This window comes from Stegastes partitus, unplaced genomic scaffold (genome assembly GCF_000690725.1).
Source record: "Stegastes partitus isolate 25-593 unplaced genomic scaffold, Stegastes_partitus-1.0.2 Scaffold39, whole genome shotgun sequence".
Lineage (NCBI taxonomy): Eukaryota > Metazoa > Chordata > Actinopteri > Pomacentridae > Stegastes > Stegastes partitus.
Genome location: NW_007577770.1, coordinates 1,214,534 through 1,233,312, shown reverse-complemented (window position 1 = coordinate 1,233,312; position 18,779 = coordinate 1,214,534). Strand labels below are relative to the sequence as shown.

The following is an 18,779-nucleotide window of genomic DNA, read 5'->3' as shown; positions in this document are numbered from 1 at the left end:
CAGACCCAAACATAAAAACATATTTATGTGATTTCTGCATCACCAACTAAATACACATCGGGTTCCCATGACAACGCAATGTACACCGGACGTCACTGTAACTACACGGCTTCACACAGAATCTGCATCGCTCATAAAGAATCATCAGGAAACGATTTGATTAAAGGCACACCCTTCTTCCAGTTGATTTAAATCCTAAACTCTGAACATAACCTGCTCCCGCTCCCTGCTCCTGAGTTGCCATGGAGATCTATCCAGGTAAAAAGGGAGCCACCTTCATGACACTGAAAACTCTGACTTTAGGCTCCAGATACCTCGCTAACCCACTTATCTTGCTTTGTAGTACAGCCCTCTGCTCTGTCTTGTCTTTGCAGAAGTTTAGACTCCAGCAACCCCAGATTCAAGAATTATTGTTCATCTTCATACAGCATCTACTGAGAGAATGAAAAGCCATAGCAAGAGTAAGTGAGGGGGCTGGGCCTCAGAACAGCCATGAAATGGACAGTTTTGTTCAAACTTTCTGTGATTCTTATTTGTAAAAAGAAAAAGCTATGAAACTTATGAGCTGCCTTGGGCGTTACTTTCTTGTAACAGTTTTGTTGGTGATTCACTGATAAATAATTCATTTTTTTTATTACATCTGATGCAGAGTGTTGGAAAATTGCCCCGTGTCTTGAGTCCATTTTGTGTCTCACTGTGTCTGCAATTTTCACATTACAGCACTCCAAGCCAGAGCAAGCCCAACAAAACACACCGTAAAAAAAAAAAAAGTAAGATGGAGGACGTTCAATTAAAGAACAAACCTAATTTCCTCTGGTGAACAGTCTTACTTTATATGTATGCAAATAAACGCAGTCTCATTATCTCAATTGTTTACAATAAAATTCTTTCCCTTTAAAGCACACAGTGGAACTACTTGTGGGCAGAATGTAAGTAAGTACCTTGTTGATTTGGCTCTCTGGTCTTATTTACAGACATTTAAGGCTTGTTGACTGTCGTCCTTTGTGGCGAGACGTGTAATGTTTCGTGTTCATTTGCTGCGAGCGGAGCGGCTGACGGCATCAGTCGACTGGTATTGCTGCAGAGACTCCTGAGATGCCAGTGCTAACAATAACATCGTCAATACCCACTCTGGGAGGTGAAACAGCATGGTGGTAACAGTGAGGGAGAAGGATTGAAAAGAGGAGTGGGAGGAGACCAAAGGAGTGAAGGAGGAAGAGGGGAGGAGAGTTTAGAGCATGTAAATGACTGATTGGAAAGTTTCCGCTTTGTTCCAATCTCCCATCACCCTGTTCTCTCCCTCCGTCCCTCCCCTCCAGTCATCTATTCCATCATTTTGTCTGTTCTCCGCTTGTGTTTCTCCAGAGAGAAAGTGTGTGTGTGTGTCTGTGCGTGTGTGTACGTGTGTGTGTTTGTGTTAAGTCGGGTTTAGTCCCGCAAGGAGCCAATTAAAACGCAGACTTGGCCATGAGCATGAGAGCCAGAACTTGGGAGTGTGTGTTTAAATTTATGTTTGTGTGCGTTGTCATTGTGTGTGTATGTGTTTTCTCAGCGCACTCGTCTCCTCGCTCTCACCAGAAAACAAAAACAACAGCTGTGAAAGAAATAATACCTGGAGGAAATGGTAGGGAAAAATTGCCAATCATGCAGACACAAACACACACACACATATACAGTACGTACATACCCACCTTGTCGTGATGTGCATCGAGATACTCCCTCACAGTTGCTAGCGCCTCGTGCACAGCCTGCTCAGGTGGATATCCTACACCAACAAACAAGCACACACACACACACACACAACATCAAGAATATGCACACACTTCACAAGAACAGGTGCAATGACAGATCTGTGTGTTTGCGTTAGGTTGTCGTCCGCTGTGTTTTTTTTTCCCAGACAGGTATCTGCTCTTCTTTCCACTATTCTAACACTCAGTGTTGTGTGTTTTCTCACTTTGTCTCATCCCAACTGGCTTATCCCAGCGAGCTAGACACAACACACTTGTTGGTTGCGAGGAGACAGATGGAGAAAGACTACAGTGCTTCTTCCACATTCATCCAGTAGCCGAGACCTTTCACTGCTGGAAAATTATCCCCACCGCTGGATACAGCCACAAAGGCAATGAGAATTCATCACCTGGCCAAACCGCTCAGCTCCAAACAAACACATACTGTGTGATTATGGAGTAATTATTCCATACATCTGGAGAGGACTCGGCATGTTAACATAGGAGAATACATGAGGGGAGAAACTGGCACTGACACACTGATTGTTTGGGCATCAAAGCAAACAAATGCAGTATTCACACTGCAAATGACGGCCCTGCTATGGTTTGTTATATAATTTTTTTTTTTTTACTACTTGATGGGGAAAGTTTGCCTTTCAATGACTTACAATTAAGGTAAGTAGTCTTAGTTTATCTAATGACTACTTACACAGGTATTTTCCCCTCATGTGCCTATTCTCAGCCCTCTGTGGCACAAGACTCTCTCTTTAAGCAGAATAATCAGCCCTGCTTCATAACTATTAGAGCACATTCATAACTACGGTATACTGAAAAATGCCAATAGGCTGTATTAAAGGAAAGGATGTAACCACTGAGATGTCACCCATTGGTTTGTGGACAATAGTTTTGAAGCCTTGAGTTTAGGATTTTTGTTGGGGGCATCTTAATTTTTTGCACAGAAGTCAACATATTTAGACAACCCAAGAGCACTGCACACCCAGACAACTTGTCAAACACAAGTTAGCCACATCCTCAAGCATACCCTGCTTTCTTGCCCTATTTTACTCTAAAAGGGTCCATAATTTACAAAAATCCCACCATGCTATGTTAAAGGAGAGTTGAAACCAGCGGTTTATACCATAAACTCATTTGGAAAATGTTTATTGAGGTAATAAATCAAGTGAGAAGTCGGCTCATTTTCTCATAGATTTCTACACTCAAGCCTTCTTTTTCGAGCCGGAGGACTCGCCCTCTGCCAGCCAATGGAAAGAATGCAGGTTTCGGGCACTTAGGCTTTGGCTTCACTTTTCAGACTCAGGGGTTACATCCACCTTATATGTACAGTCTATGGCTAACACTTGATGAAACAGAAGAACATTCACTGTTATCATATTTCATTTGTTCACACTTGACAATGAAAATATGAAGATGTTTTCCACTGCAGGAATTAACAGGGCACTTAAAGGCCCACAACTTTGTACGTTCCATTAGACTTATTCAAGCCACCCGGTAAAAACTACTGGATTTTTTTTGTATATTGCAGTTTATAAGACAGAAAAACTAAATATCCTATTGTCAGCTTCATCCAATATCATGCAGCCCTTTGAACATTTTTTTATTTCTGCGTTTAGGCAACTCAGATGTCTTGGTTAACGTTACAGAAAGATCATGGTTGTGGTTAAATACTAAAAAAACTGAATGACTTGAGGCACAGCAAGGGACATGTTTCTTGTTCAGTTATTTAATCAAAACCACAATCTACCCACAGCCTTCACTGAAGGGTTTATAGAAACTGATACCCATAGATGTGAACTGTGGTCTCGGGGGTCAAAATCCTGCACTTTGTACACCCATTATCCATCCCAACCACCTACTTCAACTCCTGTGTGGTCAAAAACAACTGAAATTCCCTGGAGTGGATAAAAATGTTGCTAATGGATATAATCAAGGCAGCAATTATGTTTCCTCCAAAATGTCCTTGCTAAGGTCTAATCAGCCACAATGACTGAAAACACCAGTGGGGAGTAAAGAGCAGCAGCAATGTTGCTATGTTGCCCCACCATATATGTCTCAGGTATACATCTTCTGTAGCATTGTTCAAAAACTACCACTGTGACTGGCTGGCAGTCATGTTGGCATTACCCCTACATCATTTTTCAACCTCATCACATTACAAAGAGGGTGGAACAGTGATGAGTAGCAGCTTCATCCTTTAACTGCAGCTAAGTCACAGCTTTAAATGAAAAACCAAAGAAAAATCCTTTTCCTTTGCTCTTTAGAAATGAAACAAGATTATAAAAAAAAGAAGCTGTTGGTGTTTTTTTTTTGTTTCAAACATTTTCTCTTTGAACGTACTCTGCAAGTATTCTTCATAAGACAATGAGCAAAGTAGATTTGCTTTCTTTCTTTCTTTCTTTCTACTCAACTGTAGCTGTCTGTAGAGGCAGAAAGCTGCTTATATCTCGTAAAATTATGTAACCTTTTGTTGCTCTCCAAACACCCTGACCTACAAAACACTCAGGAGGAAAGAGATAGGAAGATGATGAGAAACGGGTGCAACCAAGAGGAAGACACAAATAACAAACGGAGTCAATCGGGACTTTGGCCTTTTCCTCTTTCTAGCAATGGGAGAGAAGTGTTGACAAGAGGCCTTCACACCAGAGCCACCCCGGGGGTGTGTTTAAGCACTATCCTTAACTCTCTCTCCTGCTAGTGTAAAGGGGATTACAGGCAATCTGACACAATCTCCGGCCTAATCTATCTTAATCTGCCGGTCATAATCCAAGGCGTTAATCTGAGAACCACCTCTGGGCTGGAGGAGATAATGTGACAAGTGGCACCGGGTGGCTCAGCACTCTGGTTTGAACAGACAGACTGGAAGCAAGCATGCGATAGAGAGCACATTCAGTCTGTTAAACATATGGACACAGGCACACACAGATTACTGTTGCTGTCAAGTATACTATGAAAATTGATAACTCTCACACACGCGACTCAGTGGATGAACATGTCATGCATTTGCTCTGCTTTGAGGCAGAGACACATAAACACAGACACTAACCGTAGATTCCAGTGGAGATGCAAGGGAAAGCCTGCAGAGAAAGGATGACAAACATAGTGGTTACAGTCTGCTGTTGATCACATAAGAGCATACTTTCATCACACACGCATCTGCACATCTAACTCTGCGAGGACACTCACCCGGTTTGAATGATTGGGGAAAATTATCCAACTACAATTTATCTGGAAGGCTTTGCTATGTGATATTCAAAATTATTTTCGAGCGTCAAGCTTCAGTTTAATATTCACTGTGTAATAGATTTAAAAAATGTGATGGAGCATTGCCACATGAGATACCATCAAAAGCGCGACAGTTACTGACGAGGAGAGCAGCATAAATTTGTAAAACCACTGACACTACAGCTTAAACCCTGGCTCAGACGTGCTGCATAATGTATGTCCTTAATTGCAAACCTCTGCTTTTCCCTAATTGCATTGTTTCAAATTGTGATTTTGAAGTGGTTTTGTTGTTCAGCCCTCACAGACACGACCATAATACATTCCCTTGTTCCTTTCCCTCAACCGTAGCTCAAACCTGAAGTTAACCTTAGCTGTAAATCCAGCACCTTTGAGAGCACGTCAGAAAGTTAGGATTTTAACTTTCCTCAAACAAACTCACTCTCAATGTCTAAAACCCAAACTGGTTCTCACACAGACAGTCATATACAAGTACACACACACACACGCACACACACACACACACACACACACACACACACACACACACACCACAGAAATCACTCTCTCAGCTGGATCTCTATGGAGTCCATTCTGATTGTTTTTTATGGCAGCCTTTTTTCACCCTCTGACTTCCACATCTATTTAAAGTTGTTGATCAGGCACAGAAACACTTCCTTTGTCATCCACAGAAGAGCAAGCAGCGCTAACCAGACGTAACTATAACAATCATGAAAGTTGTATGGAGACCGTCACTGTGGAAGATATCTTTCATTTATTTTTTTTATGAGATTAAAGTTAGAATCTATAACACTTTAATGTAACTGATGTAGTAACAAGTGTGTTTCACTAAAACGGGTCACAGAGGACTGAAGATGATGCATACATCTGAAGAACAACTTGGGTGTAATAAAGTCAAACAAACTGTGGGCTGCGAAGATGAATGGGTCCTGTTGGTTTAATAAAGATAATTGACATTTTTCGTCATGCTGTGAGCGACCAAGGTACTTGTCCAAACAACAAGACAAGCAGGTAAAAGAAAGGTATAGGAACACAGATAAATCCAGCTGTTTCCACTGGCAACACGTACAAGGAGTTCTAATTCTGACATCTGAAACTCTTTGTCTAACAACTCACGGTGGCTTTCTCACAGTAAAGGTTACTCATGTTCTAGCAGTTGAATGCGTTTAAAAAGACAGTTGTTGTTTTTTCTTTCTTCAGACTGTTATCTCAGAGGTGAAGATGTGGACCACGAAGCACAACATCCTCACTTTGAGTTCTTTGATTTCATCTCTCTCACCTGTCATCTCTCTACTCTTGCTATATAAAACAGATCTTTACAGTCCTTGCCTGCCTTTGTGTACGTTAAAAGCACTGCTGATCCCTCAAATTGTTCTTCCTGTTCATTCTGTCTGCAAAGAGATGGATGATTTAAGCAATTTCATTATTTCCAGGTCACACAAACCTCATGTGAGGGTTCGGCCCTTTTTAGCACCAAATTTCCTCTTTTTTTCTTTTCTTTCTTTTTACAACCCCCCAATTTCACCTCAGCAAGGAACCAGTCATGAAACACAAAGAGATAACTTCATACTAAAAGATTGTAAATTTTTTTTAACCCAGTCTATTAATAGCTTCAGCTGAACTTTAGAGATCATCTTTGTGCAGAATAAGGACAGTGGATTTTGTTCCAAATATCACGAACATTGCAGCTGATTTGGCAACTATTGCTTTACAACCAGTGTGAACAGCAGGAACGACTACAAAAGACTAACAATTTTTTCAACGTACACATGAGTGTTGGAGTGTTGTTTTAGATTTCAAAAGAATGTGAACCTGTTTTTTAGTCTGAAGCAGCAGCAGCAGCAGCTGAAGGTACCAGATGTGCTTGGCCTGCGTGATGCTGTGGTCTCTAACAAGTCACCTTTGGTTACCATGAGAGGCAAACACCGGTAGAGGCCTACATACATACAAACTGTCCAACTCCTTCCTATGTGTGCCAGCAGAGCCAGCTGATATTACAATCTAAACTAACGTCAGTAACGTGGTTTAGTAGAAAAACAGTGTTAGAAAACTGTATTGGGAGACACCTGGCATGATATTCCAGGGCTGGACACTTAAATTAGGTTTTCTCTGTCAAGACAGGACAAAGCTTTGCAGCACTTTTGCCTCATTGAACTGGACTGAAACAGTGAAATTGTTGTTGTAAAATGACAGTAATAATAATAATAATAAATACAATGGTTCTCATGTAAAAATTCTGTCTAGATTAAACATATCAAACATATACATACATGTATGAATATATGAACAGTGAACCTGAAATAATTACATGTAAAATTGCACATTTACATTTTATCTTGATCTCTTACACGACACAAATAATTGCACAATCAAATTTACTCAATTCAACAGTAGCCTGCAGCGTAAACACAGTATCCGTATACTTTCTGATATTCAGCCAGTCAAAATTTGTGACTTTATCTGTAAATGCAGGATCTTGAGCCAATCTGGTGCTTACATCGGGAATGTTCTGTTTGTATTATCAGTAAGGTATTGGGGCTGTCAAACATCACAACACAACAGCACTGCTGCGCTAAGAAAATCCTATATTTCCGCTGCCTTGTGCAGCACTACGATGCTTTGTCACTGTGTTGAGCAGTCAAAGCCTAATTAGTTTAACTTTGATCACTGTATGTTGTGAGCCCAATATAAAGAAGGCATCCAGCCAGGAACGTGAGGCAAAGTGGAAGAAAGGCTGATATTGCATGTGTCTTGATTCTCAGAGTTATACAACACAAATTAGTGTTTTTATCAGGAAGTCAGGGTGAAAGCCCAATCTGTGTTTCACAGTCAGGTGGCAATATGTGTGAACAAAGCTGAGATTCCCCCAAAATAACTCTGCACACCTTAAAGTTAAAGGCCCCTATCTCAGAAAATGAAGTAGAGAGGTATACTGGTAGATTAAATGCTGAATGGTTCAGTCATGTAGTCCTGCTAAAAGGGTTTAAAAATTTCACCTACCGGTATTCACCACCAACTCCTTCAAACGGTGCTCTGAACACCGTGGTGAGCACTGTGCATATCACGTTGTATCTTAAAGTCTCATAAGACACCCCTGATAGGTATGTAGGAGAGGCAACAGGGAAGTAGCAGCTTCTATCGAGAAGGTTAAATTACAAAGAGTAACATTTAAGTACGTTTGCATTGTTTCCTGTAAGTTTCCTGCCAGTGACCACTGTAGATCCTTCAGAACTGGCTCAGTAAAGGCAGACTAAACCACAGACTGCATACAGTCAATGGACCACACCAATAATAATGGAAACAGAGAGCCCATTGTAGAATATATAGTTACCACACTCACTGGCTTAATAGTAGCAAAATAGGGATTTACATGATAAAAACCCAAAGGATTAAGATTCATGTTTGGCAAGTTTGTGCACCACCGCTGCTCTTGTTTGAGTCAAGCAACCAGTAAACTTAAAATCTGGCAGATTCTCAAACTGCTGTCAAATACGGCAGTATGAGCAGATGCCAGGATGCTCCCTGTGTCTCCAGATCTGTTCGTTTAACCTGACCGCAGCGCTTGAAGCTTGAAATCGAGGGCAGATGTTACTCACAAGTTTCTCGATACCAAAGACGAACATACAACTTGAAATTTTTGGGCAGAAGCTGCAATAAATGCTGTAACTTTTTGTACGTGTAAAAAAAAAAAAAAAAAAAAAAAGGTTTGACTGATCCATTTTTACGTCTGTTTCAAATTCTTGTCTTGAGAAGTGAAACTATAAATGCACTGCATTGCACCTGTCCTCTTCGACTGCCCCTCCGACTTTATTTTCATGTTGCTGGGGTGTTTTTTTTCTGACTTTGACACTTCGTTCTCTGTGAAACCTCCTGCCTGGTGTGTTTCATAAAACCTTCTTACAACTCGACACTCCTACCTCTTTTTAGCCTTCCTCCATCAATCTCAGCTTGAATGTAGTTTTCTTTGAAAAAGCCATGTGTGATCAATCTTCTCCCTTTAGCTCAGGTTTCTTTTTTAGCTATAGAATCTTGTCACAGTCAGGACTGCACTACTTCTTCCGTTTTCTTCTTTCCTCTTATCCATGCCTCTTTTCTCTCTTTTTCTTTGTTGCTCACCTTTTCCTTTTTGTCTGTTACAGTCTTCAGTGATTCTGTCTTTATCTTCTCTTTTTACCCTGACCTCTTAAATTGCTGTACTCTTTTGTCCCCTTCCTTCCTTCTTTCCTCTCTCCTCTCCCTCCCTGTTTGTCCCCCGCTGCCATTATTCCTTCAGATTTATCTCGTCCCTCCGTTCTCACCACGGAACGTGCAGCGTTTTCAGTTGCAGTTTTCAGGCTGTTCATGTAGCAGGACCTGAGTGCTTTCCTCTCCGTCTCTCCAACTCCTCCCTGTGCAATCGGTCCCACCGTGTGAATGACATCTGCAGAGATACAAAGAGAGACAAGAAAAAGCAATCAGTTACACAGTGTGAGAAGTATGAAGCTACAGTAAAATATAACTGAAATACAACAATCCCCCTGGAACAATTCTCATGACATTAAACTTTACTGTTGACATACAAAATACTTATAAATATGTTTTAAATCCCCTCACAGAAGTTCTGCAGTCGCTTCACTTATCTCATCACAAACAAAGCGAGTGTCATCCTGGAGATCAGCTGAATGTAAGAGCAGGGCTGCCACTAGCAACTATCTCACCGATTAGTTTCCCCCCCAAAAAACAAATGGCTATATCGTTTAAGTTCATTTTATTTTGAGAAATTGTATGTCAACACATGATTTATCACAGTAGGAAATGTAAACAAAGCTTTACATATTCAAGTGCAAAACTTTAATTTGAACTGGCAACTCCAATTTGACAAAAATATTTTAAAAGAGGACTCATTATTAAAGTCAGTAGAGCAAGTCTAAAAGAAAACCAAGTTTCGATTAAATCCCTCAATAAGCAAGTTTATATTTACATCGACAGAGCAGGGAAAGCAGCTCTGTTTTTCCTTATTGTGTAACTGTTCTCTGACTTTAATAGTCACTTCAAATTCTATGAAAACGTAGATAAATTCACAGCACAGCTGTTGTCAGGACTTCAGCAGTTCACAGCAGCAGCTTGGAAGCGACTGCTGGTCAACATGTAGCGTTAACGGACCACATTTCAGTCTCTATGTCACACTCGTTCTGCAGCAGAAACAGATATGTACACGAGAACAGCTTTATTGTGAATTTGGCTGTACTAAAATACATGACATGCAAGTTCAAAAGCAAGAGAGAAGCAAACCAAACTGTTCTGCTACTGGGATAATTTCAAATACTACCATACTTTTGAAGCCTTTTACACTGTAAACTATAACGCTGGCTACAGTAGACCAATGCTGGAGTCAAAATTACACATATTGAGGAAAAGAAAATATTAAAAAACAAACAAAAAAAAAACATTTGCTGGTTAAAAATATTACAGCTGATGGATGTTCAGCATCGATGTCATTGATTATACTGACTAATTGTGGCCACTCTGTTAAAGAGCATTCCCCACACATTCGATCCTCTCAAAGCCTCACCAGAGCACAAAGTTATCCCATTCACCACCTCTAAAACATTTAGTTTTTTTCATGCTTGATTACGAATGCAATAAGTCGATTTCAGAGTGTAGCTGGAGTCTTGGCTGAAACAGATGCAGACGTGTGAAAAATCTTTTTGTTTTAATGGGTTCATGTCACATCGGGGTAATCATAAACAACATTCACGTCAGCATCCAAGTCATAAAAAGGGAGAAGTTGGAATTTTCTCAACGGTCATATATATCTAGCAAACAGCAAACATTAAACAAAGTCCCTTTTTAAATGTTGTAAAACTCAAATTTAGTGGATGATATGTTATATTGCTACGACACAATATTTTAAACAATCACATCCCTAATTCTGCAGTTGTCAGGTCATAACTATAGGAATCGTTCACATCTGTCTAACATGACAAGACATGAAGGGTTTGTGCAGGAGGAGAGTCGGGGTCACAACTAATGTTAGACACTCGGACAGCTACGGTGGACATGATGAATCATCCACAGACGATCATTGACAGTTCCTTGTTTTGGATTGTGAAACACGTTTGAAATTTTCCATCTATCTTTTTACTCATGAAAAGGTATCTAAATAAATAAAAAAAAAACAGGGGGCAGGGTGAGAAGATTACCAGTGGTGCAGCTCAGTCCTGCTGCTACAGATGAATACTGCATCTTTATACCGGTTCATGTATATGTGCAGGATTGGACTAATTGATGCAATTAGCTGCAACACCTGTTATTTGTTAGCTGTTGTTTCCTGACTTCAAACTGCTTCTATTGATGTGCTGTAAGTAAAAGTGAAAGCTTGAGACTGGAACGCTGCTTGTCACCGTATAACAAGTGTGTCTGTACTCTTATATATGTTAAATATCAGGCTCTGTGCAGATGAGTCAAACGTCTTCACCTCAGTTCAGAGAAAGAGAATACACTTGTGAAGGCAAACAACAACATCCTTACATTAACACTGAAGGCAAAGTTTTTTTGTGTTGTCACTCCATGTTTTTCCAATAAATTCAAACAGTAACACTTTACCACTGCCTTGTTTTCACATCGTTATCTATTGTCATTTGAGTAAAATCTAAGCTGTCGGCAGCCATGCATAGGTCGGGAATTAGATGACAGATGACATGCGCTCAGTTCTTAGTAAACTGTTCTTCTTGCTACCCACAAACACAGTGTGCTAATAGCGTTTTAGGTTTCACTGTGGAGCTGGAAAGACAAAAAGTCACTGTTGTTACCAGACTCAATGCTTCCTCCAAATCATTTAAGAATAGAAACATACTGGCTGCTTTATTAGGTAATGCTCTAAAATGTAATGCAATTACAATCATAGATTGCATATAAAAGATGGATGTAGTCTCTTGGTTGGAAAAGTAAAGCCAATTCAAAAATGCCATAAACGTGTGCTCTTTCTAACAGTCAGCAGGGGGCAACTCCTCTGGTTGCAAAAAGAAGTCGGATTGCATAGAAGTCTATGAAAAAAAAAGTGACCCTGCTTCTCACTTGATTTGTTACCTCCGTTAACATTTTCCTGATGAGTTTATGGTCTCAATTCCCAGTTTTAAGACTTTTTGAATACAGCATGGTGATAATTTTGTAAAATATGGCTCCATTTAAAGTAAAACAGACAATAAAGCAGGATATGCTTTAGGGCATGGCTCCCTAGTATTTGACAGATCACTACCGCATCAGCATGCATAGTGTCCCCAAGTTCTCAGTCAGGTCCAACCTTCAAGGCATCAAAAACAGAAAACAAAAAACCAACAGGTGACGATGGCAACATCCATCTTTTATATAACAGCTTGAAGATAAACTCCAGAAATATGAAATCGTGCACACAGCAGTTTCAAGGTGGAACAAGTCAGCCGTGGCATTGACTGCCTATTCTGTTATGTGTCCTCCAGTACATAAAAAAAACATTAAAAAAACAAAACAACACCATACAGACATGTTAACAAGGTGAAAAACTTGATTTTGAAGAGAGCGGCCTTTAAATGTAATGCAACCCAGTACACCACCACCTCAATAATAAACATAAAGCAGAATCATTACCTCTCTGATGTCAAAAACAAAAGTATCTGGCAAATTGAATTAGATTTACAAGAACCTAATAAAATAGTAGTGAGTGCAGCACAGCTCAGCCTGGGTGTTTGTCATTGAATATAAAGACAATTGTGTCGTAATTAGACCATTTCCAGAACTGCACTTCTTTACATAATCGAAACTTAAGCAAAGCACTATAAAATTACATCTTTCTTTGTCTCTCAGCAAGCTCACAGAAGAAAACGGTCTTTTACTGTTCTAATTGCTATGTACAACATATTCCCATGTATTTTATTGTCATGTAGCTGTAGTGTACCATCTTTGTCAAGTTAATGACTGTGTTCTTTCCTCCCGGATCTCTGAAAAAACCCCATTAAAATTGGACTAATTAATTGAAGAAAAAAAAAAAAAGTGAAATAAACTGAATTGAAGGAGGGATGGGCACACAAACAGAAGCTGAGAAGAACAGAGAGGGTTGTAGTTGAGTTGTGGTTTAACCAGTCTCTGCACGCCTACGCCACCACACATTCTGATGAGGCTCAGCATGTTGCTCTCTGCAGGAGCCCAATGCTGTCATAAAACCTGCATGGACCGACTCTACAAACACACAGAAACTAACAAAAAAATCCAACTTAACAATACATTTATTCTTGTACTGAGACTTTTTTAGAATAGAATCGTATGGTGTAAAATAATCACAGTTGTTTTTTTCTCCACTACAGATTAAATTTCAGTCTAGAATCAAACGCCGTCTGTGACGCTCCTGGACTGATCTGCAGTCTGATCGGACTCTCAAACCTGTGTGATCCTCATAGAAGGGGCCAGATTTCAACCTCTATTTAAGACATGTTTTGTTATATGCTCACCAGTGTAACATATTTATGAGTAAAAGCCATTATTTGTGTTGTAGCCTGCTTGCAATCTGATACTGCATTCACTTCTAATCTTATCAGCTTAGAAGAACCCAAAGCATTAATGGAAAACTCTATCCAGCAAGTCTTTTGAATAACTTTATAGTAAACTGGTGTAACTGTTTGTGTACTACTTCACAGAGGTATGAACCAATAAAAATATATGTTGAAAGCATTGGAACAATTTCTGCACAACCATTTCTGATTTGCCTGAAACCGTTATAGTATAAAGTATCCATACGTATAAAGACATCTGTAAAATTTTAGCTTGAAATATCAAATATTTTCAGAGATAATTGTTTTTGTTTTTGTAAATTGCCGTCAACCCATTTTTCAAATGCTGAAATTAGGACAATGGGAAAAAATAAAGAAGTAAGAAAGTAAATAAATATCTCAGAAAGTACTTAATATATCAAACTACAGTTTGGCAAATACCATTTTAAATATCCATAGATAAGGATTTTTAAAAAGTTCCAAACAAACCAGAGATGGTCGAGCAGAAGGCTCCTGATGATTTGAATGAATAACCCTTATATGAGCTACAATGTGGCTCACAACTTCTGGTCTCTTTCTTTAGCTCATATTTGTTCATATTGTGCCAAACTGGAATAATAAAAAGCAGGCAGAATTAACTGTTAGCAGTTCTTTTTTTTGCAGTGTGCCTCTGGATCTACAGAAAACTGTCACTGGATTACTTCAATATTAAAGAAATTTCAAAAAACTTAATGATTCTCCAGCAGTTATAATGAAGGTGTGTGTGATTTCCAAGTGGATTCATGGACAGCTGCTTGCTACGAACATTACAGATAACGATATTGTCCCAAAGGGGTAAGTCAAAGATTTAACTGCTGCTTTGTTTTAATATATTCACCTCATTTTCAAAAGGTTCATAAAACAAACTGATTTGTACTGGGGGGAACAAAAACACATAATTACCCCACACAGATTTATCTCTTTCACATTTCAAAACAATGCAAGTCTAATGATTACAATAATATCATTCTCAATCTCTCTCTCAGTCTCACACACACACGCACACGCGCACACACACACACACGCACACACACACACACGCACACACACAGTTAACAAACCACAGACTGCAGAGCACAGAAGAAGCCCAGAAGAAGCACTTTAATCCAACTCTCCGAGGATCGGAGTCCATTAGGCAGAAAGACTTAACACTCTGTTTGGGACTTTTTTGAAATATGATCTGGTGATCTTATTTCAAAACCTGAAATTCATGACAGATGCATGAAATATGCCCTGCTGTCTATTTCCCTGATACCCCCACAGGCTTATTTGTTGTTGGAAATTGTTGCAGTTGTATCCATCGACAAGGAAAGTGGGCCGGCTAAACCACAATCAATGAAGGATATTTGGTTAGTGATGCAGGATTTGCTCATTATGCCCAGCCAGGGGAACAGAGCTCAGCCTGCCAAAAACTATTGCACTGTGTTTTTGCTTAATAACCAAGTATTTGAAATACAAAGCTGAAAGAGAGAAAACTCTTGGGAAAGAGGTTTAGGCTGACTTAAATACCAGCTTAAATCTCAGACCACTTTCTGTTAAATCTTCTTAAAGATGAGCATGGCAGCAAACACTTTGATGTAATACAGGTTTTACACATAACTTTACCGTCATGTGTCCACTGTTCAGAGTCATACGTTCTGAGGCAGTTTAAATATGAGTTAGCATAAATGGGATTTTATTGAATTTAAATGGATTGACATGTAAACAGGCTCATTTATCATTGGGAACCTTTACTGCGTATTTGGTTCACTTCCACACGCTGGAGTAAACACTTCAGCCTTAATCAGTGCAGGTCAGATGGGGCAAGTTTTGATCACTGGAAAATCTACAGAGGCCAGAGTGGTTATGTTTTTCCTAGTGCGGCGATACACTTTAAACTACAATTTTGCTTTCTTTAAAGCTTTAAAGTGTAAAAACAAATAAATAAATAAATCAACATATTATGACACATTATGAAATAAATAATTAAATGAATAAATACAGACAAATATACAATCTTATGCAGCAGCTAGCTAAAAGTAGCACTTTTATTGAAATGGCCACTGAGAATAACAATAATGTGAAATAAAAGCAGACTCTGGAACAATGAGATTTTGAAATACACACTAGAATTAAATAATAGGAATCTGTAATAAACTATAAAATATAAGTTGATTAAATAAGATTTATTAATAATTTATTTTATGTTTATTTATTACATTATTATTTATTCTAACAAGCTTCTTATTTTATATAACAAACTGATTGAAAAAAGCTTCCTGTTGCAGAACACTACACTCAACTCTCATAAACTAGAACAGTAAAATCCAGGGCTAGACAGCAAAAACAATGAGCTGAAAGATGCTAAAATGCTTGACCAAGTCCTTTTTTCAGTTAGCCACAGCCATTTGATTCACTGCTATACACATATCAAAAAAAACTTTCAAAACTTGATTTCACTTCTACTTTGGCATGTCTCACGAGGAGAATGAATATGTGCCCTGCAGTGTGTGAAGTTGTTTTCACTCTTTTCTACATGAATGGTTTTTAACATATCAAACATGGGTTGTGCCCTGTGTTGAGCACAATGTGTGCCTTTTCTCATGCTCCTTTGAGTCAAGCAGCTGTTTCAGCTGACTACATTCCTCCTGCCCTGCGATCATTAAACAGGAGAGGAAAAGCTTTACTCCTACGGCTACTTAAGAAAAACTATATGCTGTGATGCCTCTGTGTCCCATAAGATCAGAAGTGTGAGGATGAAAGTCTGCACCACAGACTGGTAGTACAGAGTCCTGCTTACAGTGGAGTCCACAGATCTAGACTGAAAGAAACTTGTCTGAATAACATGACAGTCCCTCATCAAACTGCTCACTGATGAAGGGGAGTGCAGTCCCTAAGAAATCACTTAGCCTGAGTGTGTGAACCCGCACAGAAAGAATAATAAGTGCTCCAATATAAGCCTGTTTATATATTGACATAGCTGCTAGACACTAATATTCTCCTGTTGCATAGATTAGCAAAGGTTTATGCTATAACACTTACTTAATATTGGTTAACTAGTTCAGTTGAATGATGGCTTCATGACACAAGCAGCACCATCCAAACCTCACTGGTGTCACCGTGTAAAAACTCCAAATCCTGTGGCTTTGTTTTTTTTTGCCTCTATTAGGCAGCAGTGGGCTCTTGTTTGAGAACAAGAGTGTAAGTGTTAATGTTGCGTTTGTTTGTGTGAGTGACAAATCAGTACTGCAGCAGTAATGATCTTTTTAGAGGTGCTGTGGGGGTGATTCAGACAAACATCCGTAATCTGCAACAAGAGAATCACCCTTGATAACCCCAATGATTCCGACCCTCCTAGTCGAAATTTGTTCCAAATCTAAGCTCAGTGTCTATGCTGATGCTCATTCCAGTGTTAATCCTCCACCAGACACTGCTCCCAGGCTCCTCAATGAGCTCCAGCTGCAGACCTATTAACTGTTAAGTGCCTCAGTATCAGCCAGCAACAATAGAGTGCTCTATCAACTCTGACTCTACTGTACTCTGTCTACATTATGGCTTCACTGGTCTGTGAACCAACATGAAGTAAAGGCATCAATCTACAATTTAATTTTGTTCATCCACAGTTGATTTGATAGTGAGTCAGCCTCTTTAAAAATGTTTCGACTGCTGTGAGGCTCCACACAGCAGGTATAAGTAGTTATCATGATACCAATCAGATATTTTATTTAAGCAGTCAAACTGAAGTTGAAAGCAATAGCGTACTGTAAGGCACTGCATGGATGTGTCGAACTGAAACTCAAAGCTGCAATTAACAATTACTTGGTTATATGTTAAATGAGTCATTGTTTGGTTTATAAAGTGTCTAGCAAATACAAGAAGTGTTTATTTTAATATTTTATAGCTGAAGGAGGCATCTAGGTTGCTTTATTTATCTGGCAAACAGTCTAAAATCGAAATATATTTATCTTACAATCACAGAAAGCAAAGACAAGCAGCAAATAATCAAATTTGGCCAGTAAGAAGCAGTGAATTTTGAGTATATTGATTTAACCCTCTGAAGCCCAAGCAGCTTCAGGCGCTGTCCCATTTTTACTCACTGTGGGCTCATTTTTCATCATAGCTGTAAGTATAGAGAATTCAAGAATGTATTTGGTGCTATATAACAAAGTCATAGTGCCATAAGATATGAATCTAGAGGGGTTTTTTCGTTTATTTATCAGCAGTTCAGTACTGTCTAGCCAAAAAAAAATCCCAGATTTTTTGTCATGTGACTGTTGGTCACAGCTGACTCACTAATGGCTTAACAGATAAACAGAGAAGCACAGACTTTTTTTTTGTTTTTTTAAAAGGTCTGGTTATTGCAAAAAGATGTTTTGACTGATTTTAAAATGAGAGTTCAATAACTTTTATGAAATCTCAAGATTTTAAGCACATCACACAGATGAGCAGTTACCACAAACATCTCATAAATGGAGCAATATTGGTGATGTTTTAAAAGTTCAAAGAGTTAACCAACTAGCTGACAATGAAAACACTTGTCGACTTGTCGTTTCTCGATACGTAACTGACTAATTGTTTCTGCTCCTCTAAAAACTTGAATTTTGTCACTTTTTAATCACAGCCTTCTCGAAATTACTAATTTGAACATCTGGAATTTGTAGAATAATAATGTGATAAGATGATATCATCACAGTATAATTTGGCTGAAATTTGATAATCACACAGCTCTACTTGAGGCTTTCTATGAGCTTGATCTTGTGTTTTTCTTATCAGTGAAATGTTCTGATATAAAATTCATTAGAATTCTTGGCTCATTACAGCTCTGGTCCAAAAAAAAAAAAACAATACATAACCCTTGTGTTAGCTCCTTTGCACTGGCTCCCTGTATGTTTAAGAATTGATTTTAAGATTATTTTTTGATTACTTTCAAGGCTCTTCATGGCCTCTTCTGTTCTAGAGGCCCAGATGAAAACTAAACAGGACAATGTTATGATTCAGAGCTCAAGGAATCAGGTTTATGTGGCCTCTTGTCTTCCATTCGTTAACAGGTTATTATTTGTTTATGTTAATCCTCCATTCATTCATTTATTCATTCCTTATGTGTTCAGTTATTTTCAGAGAAACAAAATACTTTATTATCAGATTAAAGGTGGCCATTGCTTTCAGTTTAGCATGTGCATGTGTTATATACAGCGTACAATAGTGAGTATACTCCTGTTTAATATTACTTAAGTCAAATACAGTTAAACAGTATTTGCTTTTGGGTAAAATTATA

At 38.8% G+C, this 18,779-nt stretch overlaps 1 protein-coding gene across 1 annotated transcript in view; it reads right to left on the bottom strand.

Annotated features, from left to right (window-relative positions):
- Window positions 1-1,360: 1,360 nt before the first annotated feature.
- The window catches only part of LOC103374315 (mono-ADP ribosylhydrolase 1), a 124,396-nt gene continuing 106,977 nt past the window's right edge, over window positions 1,361-18,779 (bottom strand). The window contains exons 6-8 of the mRNA XM_008304391.1: window positions 9,284-9,405; window positions 4,789-4,819; window positions 1,361-1,765 (exon numbers count right to left, since the gene is read on the bottom strand). Coding sequence (XP_008302613.1) covers window positions 1,572-1,765; window positions 4,789-4,819; window positions 9,284-9,405 — 347 coding nt within the window. The 3' untranslated portion in view covers window positions 1,361-1,571. The remainder of the gene's footprint in view (window positions 1,766-4,788; window positions 4,820-9,283; window positions 9,406-18,779) is intronic.